A 20,394-nucleotide genomic window follows, 5' to 3' on the forward strand; every position below is an offset into this window, starting at 1 on the left:
TGAGTTAATGAGCTTGCTTTTCTTCTTTTTCTTTTGGTATGGCTTGTATTTTTCTGTTTTACCAGGAAAATAGATGCATTCATCATTTATGTAGTAAATATTTTACCACTGGGAACCTTGCAGCCTAAGGTGTATTCTAGTTTAATACCCTGTTCTCCTACCCTCACAATCAAAGCATTTTCCCTCCAGCTTTGAAATCCCCACTTCTCATTGTGCCAGAGCAAATCTATGCTTTGGAAAAATTGAAATGGTATTAAAGATGGTAGTTACCAAAACATAAGAGGAGCAGATTTTGGCAAAATAAACCCCGGGAGTGCCGACCAGAATCCTGGGTAGGGGGAGATTTAAAAAAAATAAGAAAACTTGTTCTTTGGGAGATTTAAAACTTGGCGAAATATACATAAAAAATGCGATGAAGAGACAGTTTGCTATAGAGGTTGTTATTTGGGTGCTATTGGAGTAGCGGCAGGAGAACATTTGGTGGCATCCGGCGGCGCTTGACAGAGGAGAGGGCGGTGACAGGCAATGGGGGTAGGCGGTGGGTCTCTAGGTTCTATAACCAATTCACGATTAAACAGGAAAAATGAATTTTGTGAGAAGTAAAAATTCAGTGTTTTCCTCTCTATCTCATTTTGTGCGATATGCTAATTTGTTCATTTTTTATTGGAAGGCACAAAGTAGCTAGTTTATGCCAAATCCTTATAGAAGTTATTCTCATTTCATAATTGTCATGACAAGAAGAAGAAAAAAAAAAAAAGACCAAAATTAATATCGCCCTCGTCATTTATTATACAAGGCATATCACATGATTATTTATTACCAAGAGCAGTAATCTGTAGCACACTGGCGTGCATGAACACTCATGCACACCAATATTATTTAATTATAAAATATAATTAAATAATTATTTAAATAGTAAAAATAAAAATAAAAAAATTCTAACACTGGCGCGCTGCATATTACTAACCTATTAACCAATTTTGCAAATCTTTCCCTCTTTTTTTGGTAAATTTTCCCTTAATTCATTTATGCTATAACTTCCCCTTTACGGCCGCCATCCCGGATTGGTGGGGGGGTTTCGTCAAGGTGGTCAATATCTGAGAGAGCAAGCGAGAGAGAGGGAGAGAAGCAGAGAGACAGAGAGACAAAGAGATAGGAAATGGGTGGTGAAATCGAGAAGTGCATCAAGGTATGGATCATAGTCATTACATCTCTGTGTTATTGTTACTACGTAGTTGCTCGAATCCGGAAGGGCATGATGCGGCTTCTCTCTCTTCTTCCCATCTTTTACCTCTTCATAACCCTACCCTTCAACCTCAACTCCGTCCATATCGGCGGTCTTACAATCTTCTTCCTTGTTTGGCTCGGCAACTTCAAGCTCATCCTCTTCGCCTTCGATCAAGGCCCATTAACACCACTCCCACCCAAACTCTTTCACTTCATCTCCGTAGCTTGCCTTCCCATCAAAATCAAGCAACACCCATCTCCCCAAAATGCTAAACCAGCACCAAAAGTGACCCCCAGATCTATTTTGTCGGTTATAAAACCCTTGTTTCTTGCTCTCATAATCCGATCATATGAATTCAGACCAATTATGCACCCATACCTTGTGTTTGCTCTCTACTGTTTCCATGTCTACCTTGGTGTGGAAATCGGGCTAGCCCTGGCTGCCGCTCCGGCTCGAGCCTGTGGGTTTGAGCTCGAGCCACAATTTAACGAGCCCTACCTGGCTACCTCGTTACAAGACTTTTGGGGCCGGAGGTGGAACCTCATGGTCACCAGTATTCTACGCCCTACCGTATACAACCCCATACGCCGTATCTCCACGGACATAGTTGGGCCCCGCTTGGCCCCTTTGCCGGCGGTGATCGCGTCCTTTTTGGTCTCCGGCCTACTGCACGAAGTGATCTTTTATTACTTAACTCGTGCTTATCCCACGTGGGAGGTCACGTGGTTCTTTATCCTACAAGGCGTGTGCGTGGTCATTGAGATCATGGTGAAGAAGGCCGTGGCTGACAGGTGGCAGTTGCATCGGGCGGTTTCGGCACCATTGACGGCAGGGTTCGTGGCGGTGACCGGCGGTTGGCTGTTCTTCCCACAAATATTTAGGAATGGTTTGCATGAGAAGACCATACAAGAGTATCCAATTATGATTGATTTTGTCAAAGCCAACTTACTCTTTTATAAGTTGTAACTCTTTATTTCACAAAGATCAATTATACACCATATATTTATTTTAGTTCAATTTTATTAAGATAACATAGCATGGTTTAAAAGTAATCAAAAGGCTATTAGACTCTGTTACGCTGGTATAATAAGATAATAGCGTAGTATATATTATTTTTCTTCCTCAAAATATGGTGCCCCCTTAGTTAATTTGTTTAGTCAATATGCTACATGTTTGCACCACTAATCACTACTTGTTAGTTTCCCCTTCCCTGATTTCCCATATTTGCTTAGAAAAAATAAAAAAATAAATAATAATAATAATAAAATTCACAACTTGTTAGAAAAAGAGAGTAGCAATCTTTTTTGCTTACCCAACCTCTATGCATAGCCTATAGATTCTCCATTTTCTTGAAGCATTAGTATTGTATAAAAATAAAATCAACTGTGTTGGGATGCAGGCCACTTGTTGTCAGGCCCATTCGTAGTCTAAGCCCTTTCGGCCCAACGGTTACATTGTTTATCGAGGAGCCTGCCTTGGGCTCTTAGGCCCGCCTCTAACGCGGGTTGGCGATATACCTTCAATTAAAAGGCAAAAATCACATAATCATGAATTACATCAAGTTGCTCCATATATATGATATATCCATTTTGTCCAATAAATCAATGATTGTATGAGAATATCAACCAATGATTGCACCCACTATGATGGCAAATCGGTTAGCTTTATCATTCTAAATTGAGCATAACTTCTATACCAAGCCAAAGCCACCTCTTTGTGCCCACCAATTAGGATTTGACACCCTTCAATTTTTGTTTAAAAAAATAAAAAATAAATAGTTTTTTAGTTTTTTTTTTTTTTTTTCTTTCTTTCTCATATTGGGTATAATTTGGTGTGGTATGGTAGTGTGTGAGATTTTTTTTTTTTTTTTTTCGTATATCAAAGAGTTGTCAATAGTTGACAACTTACTAACATGTAGGGGTGGGCAGATTAACCGGTTACCGATTATCGGCCGTGTACCGGTTTTGACCGAACCGATATTAACTGTAACCGATATACCGATATCCTTATCGGTTAAATTTTTTATACTAGTATGCTCATCGGTTCGGTTCGGTCCGGTTAGAAATTTCATATCGGTTAACCGTTTAACCGATATAAACCGTTAAGTATGGATGCCAAAACGACGTAGTTTTGGGATTATATATATACCTATGTAACTTTATTTTAATTTGGGTTTAGGTAGGTTTGATTTTTTTTTTAGTGATGGCATTGGATGTGATTTCTTTGCCTTTGGTGAAAACATTTTTCATTAACTAGTTTTATTAGTCTAATTAGCATTTATTATGTTAATTAGTCCATTTACTTTGGAAAAATGTATTTTATAATATTTAAAAAAAAAAAAAAAAATTTGTGAAGGATCAATATAAAAAAGGTTCAATTTTTAGCCCAAAAAACAAATATAGGGTCTTAAAACAACTTATTTTTAATAAGTTATTTTAGCCCAACAAAAAGTATTTGGGCTCTCAAAAGTAAAAAAAAAAAAAAACTTATTTTTGGCCTAACAAAATAAATCAATATAAAGCCCACGGCTAAACCGGTTAACCGGTTTAACCGAACCGTTTAACCGTGTACCGTTATAACCGATAATTTCGGTTAAAATTCTTATTGGTCCGGTATCAATTAATAAACCGTTTAACCGAAAATTATCGGCTAATAACCGATAAGAGCCAAAATCGAACTGTTTGACTGATACCTGGGCCTACTGATATGCTATTTTTTTTTTAGCACGACCCTCAAACTTGTCAGCAGGGTCTAAAGGTCTTACTTGAGTAGTTGAAAATTGTTAATTATGTGGAGAATGAAAATGACATATACATGGCAAAGGTTAAGCACTGGAAAAAACCAAAATGGCAGATTATATGAAAAGAGTAAAGCACCTGGAGAATGAAGATGATATATATATATATGAAAATGGTTAATTACATAGCTAGAGAAAGAAAATTAAATGACATATATAAGGCATTGAAAGAAATTTTTAATTTGCTTCGGGGTTGTCATTATTTTTAGGGAAAAGTCTCTATACACCCTTCCCCTCAAACTACCATCCAATTGATAATGTTCCCTTCAAACTTTCAATTAGAACAATGTCCCCCTCCCAAAGGCTAGTAAAAAGACAAAAATAACCTTAAATATTTTTCAATAGGACAAAAATACTCCAATAAATTTGAAAAGTAAAAATATAAAATAAATTTCTTTAATAAAAAAATGAAAGAAAAAAAAAATATACAAACCCTAGTTTTTAATTTATTATTACTATTTTAAAAAAATTAGTTAAAGTTATATATAGAAGGGTATTTTCATCGTGGAAGAGGGACATTGATAATTTTTGATATTTTGAGAGGAACATTGTCTCCATTGAAAGTTTGGGAAGGAGATTGTTGATTATGTAGTAATTTTGAGAGGGGGTATATGGACTTTCTCCTTACTCATTGTTTGTATTGCACATATACAGTAAGTGATTGTTGTGTAATGTATTTAATTTATTTTTAAGGTAAATACATAAGCTAAAAAGGCATGAAAGGATCTTTTCCACTACATATATATGGAGATGAGGGGAGGGGAAAAAGGTAAATGAAAATGCAACCATACTTAAATGTGGGGGTGGCCCAATAAGTCACATGGTGGGCAAATGCACATAAGTTAGCATTTCTATTGATTTTCCTACTTTCCCAAAAGGAAGAAAAAGGAATGGAGGAGAGAGTCATCGGAGTTGGTTGAGCTTGTGTGCACTCACATCTCACAATAATTTTCTTTTAATTTTTCCTAAATTTAGAGTATCAAACTACTTTTTGTTTTATTATCCAAATACATTTCACAATAGCTTTCCTTATCTTTCCTTATACTAATTAAATATTTTTTCTCAACAAAATATAAGTTCCCTACTTACCCTAATCTTTTTTCTGAAGAACATTAATCACAGTAGTTTTCTTTTGATTTTTCTTAAATTTAGGGATCCAAACAAATTTTTTGCTTTCCTATTCAAACAACCTTATCTTTCTCGATGCCAATTAAATATGTTTTCTGCCTCTTCATAATCCTCCCTTTGGATCATTCTCAATGCCATCCATATCGGCATTCTCACAATCTTCCTTCACGTTTGGATTGGCAACTTCAAGCTCATCCTCTTTGCCTTGGATCTAGGTCCTTTAACGCCACTCCCGCCCAAGCTTTCTCACTTCATCTCCATAACTATCCTTCCCATCAAAACCATGCTAAAAAATTAAGCTCAAAACGTGACCTCGAAATCTGTTTTGTTGGTTCTAAAAGCCTTGCTTCTTGCTCTCATAATCCGATCATATGAATACAAACCAATTATGCACCCATACCTTGTGTTTGCTCTCTATATATTGTATCCATCTTTACCTTGTTGTGGAGATCATGCTAGCCCTGGCTGCTGCACCTCCTCTAGCACGTGGGTTTGACCTCAAGCAACAATTTAATGAGCCCGACCTTTCTACTTCTGTGCAAGACTTCTGGAGCCGGAGGTGGAACCTCATGGTACCCAGTATTCTATGTCCCCTACCGTATACACCCCTGTATGCCGTATTTCTACTCCTATAGTTGGGCCCCGCTTGGCCCAACTGTCGAAGGTGATCGCGTCCTTTTTGGTCTTCGGCCTGATGCACGAAGTGATTTTTTTTTTTTTTTACTTCACTCATGTTTTTACCACGTGGGAGGTCACGTTGTTTTTTGTCCTACAAGGCATGTGCGTGGCCCTCGAGATCGTGGTGAAGTGTAACAGTTATGTTCTTATAACAGCTGTTAATAAATCCTAATATGGAAAGGAATGAGAGAAAGAATATAAAGAGAGAATGAATTAACTATTGAACTAGGTATTTCGAAGATACCTAAACCTCCATGAGTATTCGAGGACTCCTCCTCCAAATTCACAATGAACAATTGACTATCAAGATATCTGCTACATTCTCACTTAAGCTATTTATACAACCTTCCCCAACTAACCCTTCAACTAACTCTCAACTAACTAAACTGTATTATAACCTTCTCAACTAACTAAACTATACTATAACAGTCCTATTACATGAAGAAGGCTATGGCCAACAAGTGGCCGTACTTGCACTGGGTGGTTTTAGGGCCATTGGCGGTCGTGTTCGTGTCGGTGACCAGGGTTTTGTTGTTCTTCCCACAATTACTTAGAAATGGTGTGTTTGAGAGGATCCTTCAGGAGTACCAAATTATGATTCATTTTGTCAAAGCCAACCTACTCTTTAATTATAAGTTGTAACTTGTTATTTTAAGTTGAACAAGTATATATATACCACACATTTATCTCATTTTAATTTTATTATATTGACATACAATTATATTTTTTTTCTCTTTTGCAACAAGGACGGATTCATAGGCTATTAAACTTTGTCACGCCAGTATAATGATATATTAGTGTGCATGGTATATAGCATTTCGATCTCTTTCTAAAACATATGGTGCCCTCTTAGTCAATTTGTGCATTTTACATATTTTAATATGGTAATGTGACAAAGTTTAATAGTTAGTTAGTGTATATATATATATATTAAAAAAAGAAAGAAAATATACAGCTTTCGTTCTCTTGGCCGCCCGCTATGTTCGGCTATGAAATAATCTTACTAGCTCAATCTAACATGCAATTTAAGGGGGGGATGGGGGCGTAAATAACCTTACTCAAGCTAAGCTCGAGGTCGGCTAATATGTGAGCACGAGCTCAAGCTCACACAAAGTTTCCCTTTGGCAAGCCCAGTTTCTCAACTCGTCTCGAGCTTGAGTTCAAGTGAAACTTAAACGAGCTAAGTTCGAGTAAGCACTACTTGCTTAAGTTCAATTTGTTTTGGGGCTTTGAGTTCAGAGTATTTTCTCTTCAAAATTTGTATTCTATTTGTTATAGTAAATTTACTTGTGAACGCATTTCACATTGAGGAAGCTAAGTGTTACGTGAATGCGTAACAGATCATGTAATACGCCTTTCAATTGGAAAAGAAGCCGGATCTGGATTCTTATTCTTACCTATTTTGATATTTTGTAGATTTTAAAGGAACTTAAACCTTAGATTTTAAGGAAACCTAGACCTTTTTCAAACACAAAGTTTGGGGATTAAATTTGCTTGTCTTTTATTTCTTAGCCTTGGCTTCAAATAGAAACGATTACAAGAATTAAACTAGGAGACAAACTCCTTAACCTACTAGGTTACATGATCCTTTATCTAAGGGATAAGTCCTATTATAACTTACGTGGGAGGAGTTAGAGATATAGGAACATACCTATTTCCCTAATCCTTTACATTGCAATATTAGAATAGACCTCATCCTTTAATTACCTACGTTGCATTGGTTAGTAGTATAACAGAACATAGAATTTCTATCTAACTACAACTCTACAAATCCTACTAGAATTGACAGATAAATAAATAACTAACAACTAGGGCATGCTTTATCTCTTGACTACTCAATTTCGTAACAGGAAGTCACATAAATCTTGGTATTATTGTGTATAATTGTCTTATCTTATTAATTTACTACAGTTGTCACCTTTTTGCATAATAGTATGAATTTAAGAACTCACTGCTTGCCTACATCGTGGTTACATCAATATGATTATTAACCATTAAGGGTGGTAGTTCAATGGTCTGAAGAGAATCTCTATAAAGTTGGGCATGCACTAAGGCCTAGGTTCGACTCCCAAAATGAAAATTCCTTAGCCTATTAGTGTTTGCCACCTTGAGTCCCATTGATACCTTGGTGGGGCGGGTGTTAAGTTATGGTTCAGTCGATCTTGAGGGAGCGCCTGCGGTTCCTACTATCTAGGCCCCTCTTGAGAGGCGTCCCTCGAGTTGGTACTACTTTGATCACACTTAAATAGAATAGTTACAATTGGTATCTTCTTTTAACCTTTCTGCTCAAGGAAAAAAAAAAAAAAATTGTTGGAATAAAGAATAAAGTAATAATAATAAAAAAATATAAATGAAGTAGAAAAAGGTTAAAAGAATTTGATGTGTGATTTTAGTAAGTGGCTAAAAAAAAATTAATTAATTAATTAATTTTCTAGTCACATTTTAAGTAAAAAATAGTTAGTTCGTGGGGATGCTATAAATATAACAGTAGTACTTGTTCAACGGTTTGATGACCTGCCGGTACGGTGGAAACGTGCTGCGTGCATAATATATCCACCAGTCAATTCATCAGCACTTTTTGATTTCACACTACAATTAATCCGATGCAATCGTACAGATATTTCGGAATGTGTTGCTTTCTTTAAAAAAACCTTATATATATATATATATATATATACTTTTCCTTGGCAACCGTTTGTATTAAGAAGCCTCAGATTTGCACCCTTCTAGAAATTTTTGGATTTGGTTTTTCCAAAATTAGATATGCTTATTTCAGGAAGCCCCAACCTTACACGCGCCACTCCACCATGCTCCTGGAGTCTTTGCTACCAACCATCATTAGCCCCATCTCCATCCAGCTACCACGCACGGAGCGTGTCTCACACGCGCCTGTGAGTAAATCTTACTTGCAAGCGTGTGTCCTACACGCGCTAACACGTGTGCAGCGTTACACTACGTGTGACACCTCACTTCCACCACTCCGCCATCCTCCACTGTTATTGCCGGTCTCATGAAGCCGCCTTCCATCTCCCGACATACTTTGCCAGCGCATGGCCTTCACGCGCTAATGAGTGGCTTACACACATCGACATCGACCTTCAATTGTGTCCCTATTGCCTTCCCCAATGCCTTCAATTGATGCTGCTGTTTTTTTTTGTAATTATTTTCGTTTTGATGTTGTTCTCTTCTAGTTTCAAGGCTTTAGATGCCCTCTCCACCATCTATGGTACTGCTCTCTCGATTTGATTGCAGATCGTTATGCGGTATACTCTAGACTTTGTGCTGGTTGCCTTTTTTTTGAACTTTGATTCAACTTTCATCAGGGTTCTCTCTGTTGATGTGGTTCAATCTCCTTCGGGTGTGTACGTTGCTGCAATTGTTTCTTTCTTGTGTGTGCCATCTCTGGTGCACATTGTCAAACCACCTTAATTGGTGGCCAAATTTTTTTGTCTTCATGCAAAGAAAATATAGAGTCATGTCATTTATTTGATGCATTCTTTTTTATTTTTTATTTTTTATTTTTTATTTTTTATTTTTTTACTTAAATTGATGTGATCGTTTTGGGGGTTATTGTAATTGGATTGACCAACCCTTTGTTGTTTGTTATAATTTTCTCGTTGATTTACCTATTTTAAAAAAAATAAAAAAATAAAAAAGGTTGACTCCACGTTATATATGCAGGCACTTGTAGTAAATATGCTTCAACTTCTCTATTTAGTGCCCCATTCCCACCAGTTACTAGGAATGGTGTGGATGAGAAGATCATGCGGGAGTACCCAATTATGATTGATTTTGTCAAAGCCTACTCTCTTGTAAGTTATATCTTTTTAGTTAGAAAGTCCAATTCGTTCAGAGAGACGCTCTCCAAAGTAATGATAGACGTTACACTTGTGTGTTATTTATATCCACGCTACAGGTTGATCTCATGGGAGATAGCTAGCTTGATGAGCGACAAATTTTTTTGAATGCTATAAATTCAGCAGTACTACTATACCCCTTTTGATCTCATGGGAGATATATAGCTAGCTTTATGGAGGAATTTGATGTATTTTGTATTTTGTTAGGTAAATTTTTGTATGCACTTCAGAAGGAAGAAGTCACAACTTGTATACACTTTAGTAGAACTATATGTAATCTTCAAACGGTCATAAATTAACTATAAATTAGTCTAATAAAGTGACATGTATTCATGAAACATGTGAGAAGCACATATTTTCTTATTAATATTTTTTTTAAAAAAAATATATATATATATATATATATACATATATATATATATATATATATATATATATATGCAAAAAGCACATGCTACTAAAATAAAATGTGTTTTTGTTGAGAGATAAAGCGGTTATAGAGTTTTTATTAAGAGTACATTAATATACATAGTTGAACACAACTCTAACCAATATATATATATATATATGCAAAAAGCACATGCTACTAAAATAAAATGTGTTTTTGTTGAGAGATAAAGCGGTTATGAAGTTTTTACCAAGAGTACATTAATATACATAGTTGAACACAACTCTAACCTAAAAGCCTAAGTTAATGGGCTAAGGTCCACTTAGGTATATTAAGCACTATTTTCTTTTATATTTTCTCAATGTGAGAAACAACACTTACAAGTGCACTCACAACAATATCATTTTTAAGAGTGTCTCACGTCAAGAGTTGTGAATGGAGACACAACTCTAAACCCGACGCGTTTAGACACCCATCCCATGAAAGTAATCATGGCTTTGATACCATTTGTTGGGAGATAAAGCAATTATGGAGTTTTTATCAAGAGTAGATTAATATACATAATTGAACACAACTCTAGCTCAAAAGCCTAAGCTAATGGGCTATATAAAGTCCACTTAGGTATATTAATCACTCTTTTCTTTATATTTTCTCAACGTGGGACACAACACTTATAACAGTTTTTCATATGTTAAGGCACACATGACAATTTATTAGACTGCTAGAAGGAGAATAAGGTTCGAACCCAAGACATTTGATTTTGATACAATATTAAATCACCATTTTTCCTAAAAGATTATCAGAATTAAAAGTCTTGAGATCGAATCTTAATTATGTCAATTCAACCACATTTAAATTAAATATTACATGTATTGAGTTTCACCTTTGCGACATAAACCTTGCATCACTCATTGATTTCTTGGCCTCGTTTGATGTCCCACACAGCCTAAACCCCACCTTTCCAGTGCCAATTCTTGAATAAAAACCTCCCCATTTCATCAAAACATTTACAGCAATTGCAGAAGTCAATTGGCCTGAGAGCTACGTACCTCTCGGGTATTCGAAGAATGGGACCATTCTGCAACACGCAATAAAGAAGCTGTCACTGCTCCCGATTACTCACAAGTGTAACTGTGCAAGTTTTTTTTGGAATTTTTTCCTAAAAGAAGCCGTAAGGTCGCTGTGGTACTTATTACTCTGTGACTCTGTGTGAAATGCAGGGACTTTGCTTACCTTGCAGTACCGCAGATAACAATGCAAGTAAAAAGAAAAAAAACACCATCAAATCTCACGTTTAACTCCCGTCAATTCCTTTTATTTTTTTCTACCCAAACCCCAAGCCGTCTTCTCTCTTTTCTCACTATGCCCAAAATCAATTATTACACCGCTTATCCTCTGCACCCCTACAGCATTCTTTTGAAGTTTATCTCCAGTAAGAAGACTATAGAAGTGTTTTGAAGCTCCTTGAGGATGAAACATCATTTACAATACAAGTTTTCTTCCTCGGGGGAGTAGAAACCCCAATTCTCTTATGCAACAAAGCCTCACAAGCTCTTTCTAAAAGAGTTGAATCCGAAAATCATGACATCTACTAAATTAAAAACCTTAACTGCAGCACTAATTTCCACCCTAGAGAAGATCACCCACAACACATCCAGAGCCACAAGCAAAACGATTTTTTGCACAAAGAAGAAGAAGGGGAATGGGACGGTGGAAGAATGGGAATGAGGCAAAAAAGTTCGAAGCAATTTTGCTGCAAAATAGATTTTGAATTTCATCTTCATTCACCCCTTTCTTCTTACATCATCAACTTACAACTACCTCCAGATTTCAACCACTGCAGAGGATAACTGCAGCCTCACATTTGTCGGTAACCCTCTGAGCCCCGGTGGATAAAAGGAAAAAAAAAATTAACGGGAGTTGATGGTGTTTTTTTCAATTTGTTTTTACCTTTCACTTTAGAGAAATAATAAAAATTATTCTCTCAACCATCTTTTAATCATCTCCATATTGTGAATCGGTAAATCTACTATTGAATTTTTGTGAAATCCTTATGAGTCTACAAATTCAATAATAAATCTATTAAATTTGCCAAAAAAAAAGATAATTGAAACATAATTAAAAGAATAATATATAACATGTCTTTACACTTTAATGGTTAAAAAACCCTTAAAAAATAAATACCGCATAGTTTTGTCTACCGCAGGTGTAAATGTGTAATATATAAATAGGCTGTACGTTTGGTGAAGGAGGTCGATATGTCGGCACTTATTGGAGAAGTTAAAGCATATTTATTACACCTGCATGATCACACGGAGTAAAAAGTACCACAGTGACCTTCGATCTGCGGTAGTTTGATCCAGCGCAGGTGTAAATGTGTAATATATAAATATAAATATGCTTTAACTTCTCCATTAGTGCCGACGACATCCCAAATAGGCTGTACGTTTGTCTAAGACGGTCCGTTGTCGATATGTCGGCACTTATTGGAGAAGTTAAAACATATTTATTACACCCGCATGATCACACGGAGTAAAAAGTACCACAGCGACCTTAGAGTGGATTGTGAAATTTTACTTACCAAAATAATTAAATTATATATATATATTTTTTATTTTAACAATTTATTTTTTAGAGTACTCTGATAACATTATTATTTTAATAATTTATTTTTACTATTCTATTTAAATATTATTTTTTTAACTATTAAAAAAAAAAGAGAAAAACAAAAAGAAAGAAAAAAAAATGAGTTGTATAATTAATAAGTACTTATTAGAGTGCTTTTTGCAGCCTCACCAAAACCAGTTTTTGGTCATTTTGGTGAGGCAGTTTAATTAAAATGGCCTAAATGTTAACTTTTCAGTCTCACTACTTTAATAAAAAAATAAAAAGTAGTGAGGTGAACAGTACTCACCAAATTTAAAAATTACTATTCACTCACCTATTGATTAAATAAATATAATTTCTCTCTTTCCCTTTTTGCTTTTAGTTTCTCTCTCCTTTTTTTTTTTTTTTTCTCCATCCCAAAAAGTGTGATTAAACAAATAATATTAGGTTTTTCTTCCGCCAAAAAGTGTGAGGGGGAGCTCCCCATATGTTAATACTTGTTAAACATATGGTATTATGCATAATGAGTTTGCTAATCTACAAAATGGGGTGAGAATAGAGAAAGATGATGAACAAATACATAGATAGAAATAAGACAAATATTCTTAAAATAGACCATTAAGAAAATACTAACACTTGAAAATATAAAAGTTAGAGAAGGAATAAACAAATCTTTGAAAAATAATATTTAAATGGAATAGTGAAAGTGGATTGTTAAAGTAGTGAGGCTAGTGTGGGTGCTCTAAAAAGATAAGTTGTTAAGATAACTAAAAGTGTACTTTTAATTATTTTAGTAAGTAAAGTTTGGTGAAACAGCTAAAAGTACTCTTATATTTGATGAGTATTGTTCACTTCACTTTTTTGAGTTTACAACTCCTTATGCCGTATCTCCACGGACATAGTTGGGCCCCGCTTGACCCTTTGCCGGTGGTGATCGTGTCCTTTTTGGTCTCCAGCCTAATGCACGAAGTGATCTTTTATTACTTAACTCATGCTTACCCCACGTGGGAGGTCACATGGTTCTTTATCCTACAAGGCGTGTGCATGGCCATTGAGATCGTGGTGAAGAAGGCTATGGCTGATAAGTGGCAGTTGCACCGAGCGGTTTCAGGACCATTGACGACGGGGTTCATGGTGGTGACCAGCGGTTGGCTGTTCTTCCCACAAATATTTAGGAATGGTTTGCATGAGAAGGTCATACAAGAGTACCCAATTATGATTGATTTTGTCAATGCCAGCTTGTTCTTTTATAAGTTGTAACTTGTTATTTCACAAAGAGCAATTATACACCATATATTTATTTCAGTTCAATGTTATTACCCTGATATAGCAGGGTTTAAAAGTAATCAAAAAGACTATTAGACTCTGTTACGCCGGTATAATAAAATAATAGTGTTTCTTCCTCAAAATATAATGTCCCCTTAGTCAATTTGTTTAGTCAATATGCAACTACATGTTTGCACGACTAATCACAACTTGTTAGAAAAAGAAAGTAGCAATCATTTTCGCTTCCCTAACCTCTATGCATAACCTATAGATTCTCCATTTTCTTGAAGCATTAGCATTATACTAATTATGTTGGGATGCGGTCCTCAAGAGGTAGCTCAATCGGTTGGAGATTACGCCTCATAAAACGGGAGTTACTAGTTCGAATCCCCATTCTCATATTGAAAAAAAAAAAAAAAAACTGTTTGGATGCGAGCCACTTGTTCTCAAGCCCATTCGCAGTCTAAGCCCTTTTGGCCCAACGGTTACATTGTTTATCGAGGAGCGAGCTTTGGGCTCCTAGGCCCGCCTCTAACGCGGGTTGGCGGTAACTTCAATTGAAAGGCAAAAATCACAAAATCATGAATTACATCAAGTTGCTCCGTATATATCCATTTTGTCCAATAAATCAATGATTTTATGAGAATATCAACCAATGATTCCACCCACTATGAATGCAAATTGGTAAGTAGTTTTATCATTCTAAATTACAAACATTTGATATGAAGTGTTGATCCCCCTTTGTCCTTTGAAGTGTTAATCCCGAATGAATATGTAAGCATAGCGATCAGGGGGGATTAATTAACACTCAAAGGAAATGAGAAAACATGCTTAGTGTTGGGATTTTTAGTATGGTTGGGAAATTTTATTTTTTTTCTTTTTTCTTTTTCAAATATCAAAGAGTTGCCAATAGTTGACAACTTACTGATATGCTGTGTTTTTTTTTCTTATTCCAACATGCAGAGGAAAAAAGCCGTCATTTTTTTTTTTTTTGTTGGGGCAAGACCCTCAAACTTGTCAACGAGGTCTAAAGGTCTTACTTGAGTAGTTGAAAATTGTTGATTATGTGGAGAATGAAAATGACATATATATGGCAAAGGTTAAGTAAGTACTTGAAGAACCGAAAATGGCAGATATATGAAAAGAGTAAGCGCATAATGGTAGTTTGTGGGGAACATTGTCTCAATTGAAAGTCTGGGAAGAAAATTGTTAATTATGTAGTAGTTTGAAAGAGAGTATGTAGACTTTATCCTTATTTTTAATATTGTTCGTTGTTTGTATTGCACATAGTAAGTGATTGTTGTGTAATGTAAGAGTTTTTTTAAATTTTTTTTAAAGGTAAATACATAAACTAAAAAGGCATGGAAAGATCTTTTCCACTACATATGGAGATGAGGGGCCGGAAGAGGAAAAGATAAATGAAAATGCAACCATACTTAAATATGGCGGTGGCCAAATAAGCCACATGGTAAGCAAATGCACAAAAGTTAGCATTTCTATTGATTTTCCTTTTTTCCCAAAAGGAAGAAAAGGGAATGGAGGAGAGAGTCATAATGTAATGGAGTTGGTTGAGCTTGTGAGCACTCACAAATCACAACAATTTTCTTTTGATTTTTCCTAAATTAAGGGTATCAAACTACTTTTTGTTCTATTATTCAAATATATTTCACAATAACTTCACTTATCTTTCCTTATACTAATTAAATATTTTTTCTTAACAAAATATAAAATTTCCTACTTACTCTAATCATTTTCTTAAAAGCATTCATAGTAGTTTTCTTTTGATTTTTCTTAAATTTAGGAATTCAAACAATTTTTTTGCTTTCTTATACAAACAACCTTATCTTTCTCTGTACAAATTAAATATTTTTTCTTTGCAAAATATAAGTTCCTACTCCCCTCACATTTTTTTATAAAATCTCAACATAATCTCCGAGAAAAGGCAAAAAGAGAAGAGATGAGAGAGAGAAAAAAAAAAAAAAAATTTGTACTAAAATAATGGATAAGAAAGTCCTTTGGCTTTTCTATTCATTGGTAGACAAAGGTAAAGTAAATGTTGTGTACGGTCTTAGAAGGGTTTAGGTCGCAGTAATAACTACATGCACGTGGTATGCAGTAAATATGCTTTAACTTTTCCCTTTAGTGCTGCCATCGATGATGGGCTGTAGGCGCCAGAGTCGGAGGGAGGGGACCGGCTGGAGCCATGGTCCCCCATTCCTCAAAAAATATATTTTAAAGAGTTAAAAATATATATATATATATATATTATACTGGTCCCCTCCAAAATAAATTGATAAGTTTTGGTCCCCGTAAGTCTCCTCTACCAATTGGTTCTTACTTCTTAGGTTAATCGTGAAGTTTTCTTTTTATTAAATTTTTTATTGTTTGGCTTAAAAATTTGGTTAAAAATTTAGAAAGTTAATTTTTTTTTTCCTTCATAGATTGGCTGTTGGCTTGAAAACTTGAAAATTCCTATTTCTACTTGGAAACTTCTGTGTTTTTTGTTGTTGTTATTTTCTTTTTGTGTGTATGTAAATCTTGAATCCGTTCTCTGTGAGGATTTTTGGTTCTTGATTTGATATGGCCATATGAGAATTTTTGATGGGTTTTTATAACTAATGCCATTGAAAAATCTCTAGTTTCTCTTTGAGTTTTTGTTCAACCCATTGAATTTCAAGTTTAAAATCATAATAATTTAGGAAATTTTTGATTAGGTCCGAATTTGGGGGAATTTTAGTAAGAAGCTAATTTCCTAAAATTAACTAGGGGCTTTTGTGTGTAGTGGATTTCTATGCATGATTTAAGATCCGGGTTGTTAGATTAATGGGTTTAAAGCTTTAATTTCACTATTGTTTATAATATAGACATAAATCCTAATTTGTACAGTATGAGTTAAATTAAGGCTTTTGGTATGTGAACACTAGGATTGCTAATTAGATGTGTTAATTACATTTAAAACGTTAATTAACCCTAAACTTTCATGAGTTCAATGGAAATTGATGCCCATGGGGTTTAGGTTATAATATGTCATATTATAATCATATTGATTATTATATGTGAATATGAGTATTATAAATTTGGGGTAAGTTACTAGATCAATGAAATATGAAGAGAATAATAATTATAGGGTTAAAGTGTAATGTTTACCTTAGAGTCTATGTAATGATTATGTTATTCATGTGAGTTTGTTCATTGTTAACCTACACATATTTTTTCTTTATTTTTTAAAGACCCAAAATGATCATGTAAATTTATTTGTAGATGATGAGAAAGTCAAACACAATACTTAACTATTTCAAAAGAAAAAATGCACAAAGTTTATTAGACTTTGATCCTGGATTGTGTATCACTTATGAGAATATTATGTTAATCAACGATGTGCAAAATAACTCAACGTAGGTTGTACTTTTTTAGGTTTGTACTCTAAGCTCAATTCCTAATCTAAGTGATCTTGTAATTTGGATATTATGGTTATTAAACATTGAGAATATTGTTTGTTATAATTTACACATTTAATTGGAGAGTATGATACAATTCTAAGCCCAATTCCTCTCAAGTAAGAAAAAAAACATAGAAAAAGTACTAGTTGGTTACATGCTGAAAAAAAAAAAAAAAAAAAAAAAAAAAAAAATAATAATAATAATAATAATAATAATGCTTTGGTCCCATTCCATAAAGCTTTTTGGCTCCGTCCCTAGCTGCAGCCTTGTAGGTTTGGTGGAGATGGTCAATATGTAGGAGAAGGAGAGAGCCAAAGAGAGAGAGAGAGAGAGACAGAGAGAGATAGATAGAGGAAATGGAAGGTGAAATGGAGAAGTGCATCATTGTATGGATCACCGCCATTGCATGTCTGTGTTATTGTTTCTACCTAGTTGCTCGAATCAAGGGGGAAGTGATGAGGCTTCTCTCTCTTCTCCCCGTCTTCTGCCTCTTCACAATCCTACCCTTCATTCTCAACTCCCTCCATATCGGCATTCTCACACTTTTCCTTCTGGTTTGGGTTGGCAACTTCAAGCTCATCCTCTTTGCCTTCGATCAAGGCCCTTTAACGCCACTCCCGCCCAAGCTTTCTCACTTCATCTGCATAACTTTCCTTCCCATCAAAACCGAACAACAACAACAACAGATCATCCCATCTCACCAAAATGCTAAAAAAGCTCCAAAAGTGAACTGGAAATCTGTTTTGTTGGTTCTAAAAGCCTTGCTTCTTGCTCTCATTATCCGATCATATGAATACAGACCAATTATGCACCCATACCTTGTGCTTGCTCTCTATTCTGTCCATCTTTACCTTGCTGTGGAGATCATCCTAGCCCTGGCTGCTGCGCCTGCTCGAGCCTGTGGGTTTGAGCTCGAGCCACAGTTTAATGAGCCCTACCTGGCTACCTCGCTACAAGACTTTTGGGGCCGGAGGTGGAACCTCATGGTAACCAGTATTCTACGCCCTACCGTATACACCCCCGTATGCCGTATCTCTACACCTATAATTGGGCCCCGCTTGGCCCAACTGTCGGGGGTGGTCGCCGCCTTCTTGGTCTCCGGCCTAATCCACGAGCTCATTTTTTATTACATCACTCGTGTTAATCCCACGTGGGAGGTCACGTCCTTCTTTGTCCTACAAGGCCTGTGCGTCGGCATTGAGATCGAGGTGAAGAGGGCTTTGACCGACAGGTGGCAGTTGCACCGGGCAATTTCCGGCCCATTAACAGTCGTGTTCGTGGTGCTCACTTGCATTTGGCTCTTCTTCCCACAATTACGTAGGAATGGTGCGTTTGAGAGGCTCATTCAGGAGTACTCAATTATGATTGATTTTGTCAGAGCCAACCTACTCTTTAATAAGTTGTAAACTTGTTATTTCTAGTTCAGCAATTATACACCACACAATTATCGATCTCATGATATATTATAAGTGTGGTACATATCATTTCTTTCTCAAAAATATGGTGCCCTCTTACTCAATTATTTGTGCATATTTTACTATAGTAATTAGTAACGTGACAGTTAAATAGTTAGTAAATTATAAATATAGCATTTTTAGTAAAACTTGTCATGTACGAGTTTTTTCCTAATTATCGTTCTTTTTTATGTTCGTGGGGATGACCAGCGCTTGGCTATTCTCCCCACAATTAATTAGGAACGGTGTAATTGAGAGGATGATTCAGGCAGGAGTACGCAAGTATGCTTGATTTTGCCGGAGCCAACTTACTCTTTCATAAGTTGTAATTTGTTATTCCTCACCCTTTGGGCAATATGTGCATTTTACATATTTCCATTATAACTAATGTTAAATCCTACCTCATTATTTAACTAGGGTGATGTAATAGTGCTCATCAATTATTGAATCTTTATTTTCTTACACTACAAAAAAATTACTATTTTTTAACGTGGCAAATAGTACTTGATTTTTGTCACGTCATCATTTTCTGACGTATCCAACTGGCACGTTAGAATTTTCTGACGTACTAAAAATAGCGTGTCAGATAAAAAAAAGAGGGCGAAATTTTGAAAATTTTCCCTCTTCTTATTTTCCCTTAACTTTTTTCCTCTTTTTATTCTTCCCTCCTCATTTATTTTCCCTACTCTCTCTCTCTCTCTCTCCCCTCTCTCTCCACGGCAGATCAAAGAAAGCAGAAGAAGGAGAAGAAAAAGAAAGGGAGAAGAGAAGAAGAAGAGAAGCAAAAAAAAAAAAAAAAAAAAAAAAAAAAAAAGGAGAAGAGAAGAGAAGAAGAGAAGATAAGAAGATTTTTTTTATGTTTTTGAAGATTTGTTGGGTACTTGGGTTTGACATTTAGGTTTTTGATTTTTCAGATTGTTTTTTTTATTTGGGTTTTTTTATTTTTTGATTTGAGTTTTTAATTGTTTGAGGATTTTTCGGTGTGGGTTTGAGTTTTTGAAAATGGAGATAAAAAAGAAGTGAGAAAACGAAGAAAAGATTTTGGAGAAAATTTTTGCAGAAACAATAAAATTTTTTCGTCTTGCAGATTCTCTGCAGAGAAATTCGTTTCTTTGCACCACTCAATAAATTACAAAAATAATAATAATAATAATAAATTAATACATTTTTTAATTGAAAAAAAAAAATTCCAGAAATTTTTAAATTTCCTGACGTGTCAATTTTGACACATCAGAAATTTTTTTGACGTGTCAAAATTGACACGTCAGAAAATTCTGACGTGCTAAACAGTAACACGTTAGGAAAAAAAATTTTCTGACACCTATGCCTTTGACATTCAACACACGTCAGGAGCGCCACGTCAGAAAACTCTAGTAAGAAAAAAATTGTTTTTTTTTGTAATGTTAAGAAATCTGATCTAATGGTTGATGCCCAATAAAATAAGAGTAAAATAAAAGTGTAGTATCTATCATTACTCTTATATATTAAGTTTTAAGTATTGCTAGAAATATTAATTACTATTGAGTCATGATTCAGAGCACGCCTGGCGTG

At 35.2% G+C, this 20,394-nt stretch overlaps 2 protein-coding genes and 1 pseudogene across 2 annotated transcripts; all 3 read left to right on the forward strand.

Moving 5' to 3' along the window:
• The first annotated feature begins 995 nt into the window (after nucleotides 1-995).
• LOC132175365 (putative long-chain-alcohol O-fatty-acyltransferase 5) lies at nucleotides 996-2,239 on the forward strand. Its single transcript, XM_059587297.1, has one exon. The coding sequence runs from the start codon at nucleotides 1,160-1,162 to the stop codon at nucleotides 2,192-2,194; it is 1,035 nt and encodes a 344-aa protein (XP_059443280.1). The 5' UTR covers nucleotides 996-1,159; the 3' UTR covers nucleotides 2,195-2,239.
• A 3,302-nt stretch (nucleotides 2,240-5,541) lies between these two features.
• On the forward strand, nucleotides 5,542-13,943 carry LOC132174573 (long-chain-alcohol O-fatty-acyltransferase pseudogene; annotated as a pseudogene).
• A 3,648-nt stretch (nucleotides 13,944-17,591) lies between these two features.
• LOC132175482 (putative long-chain-alcohol O-fatty-acyltransferase 5) lies at nucleotides 17,592-18,873 on the forward strand. The gene has a single exon (XM_059587441.2). The coding sequence runs from the start codon at nucleotides 17,746-17,748 to the stop codon at nucleotides 18,793-18,795; it is 1,050 nt and encodes a 349-aa protein (XP_059443424.1). The 5' UTR covers nucleotides 17,592-17,745; the 3' UTR covers nucleotides 18,796-18,873.
• The last annotated feature ends 1,521 nt before the right edge of the window (nucleotides 18,874-20,394 follow it).

Source organism: Corylus avellana, chromosome 3 (genome assembly GCF_965113065.1).
Source record: "Corylus avellana chromosome 3, dhCorAvel1.hap1.2, whole genome shotgun sequence".
Taxonomy (NCBI): Eukaryota; Viridiplantae; Streptophyta; class Magnoliopsida; order Fagales; family Betulaceae; genus Corylus; species Corylus avellana.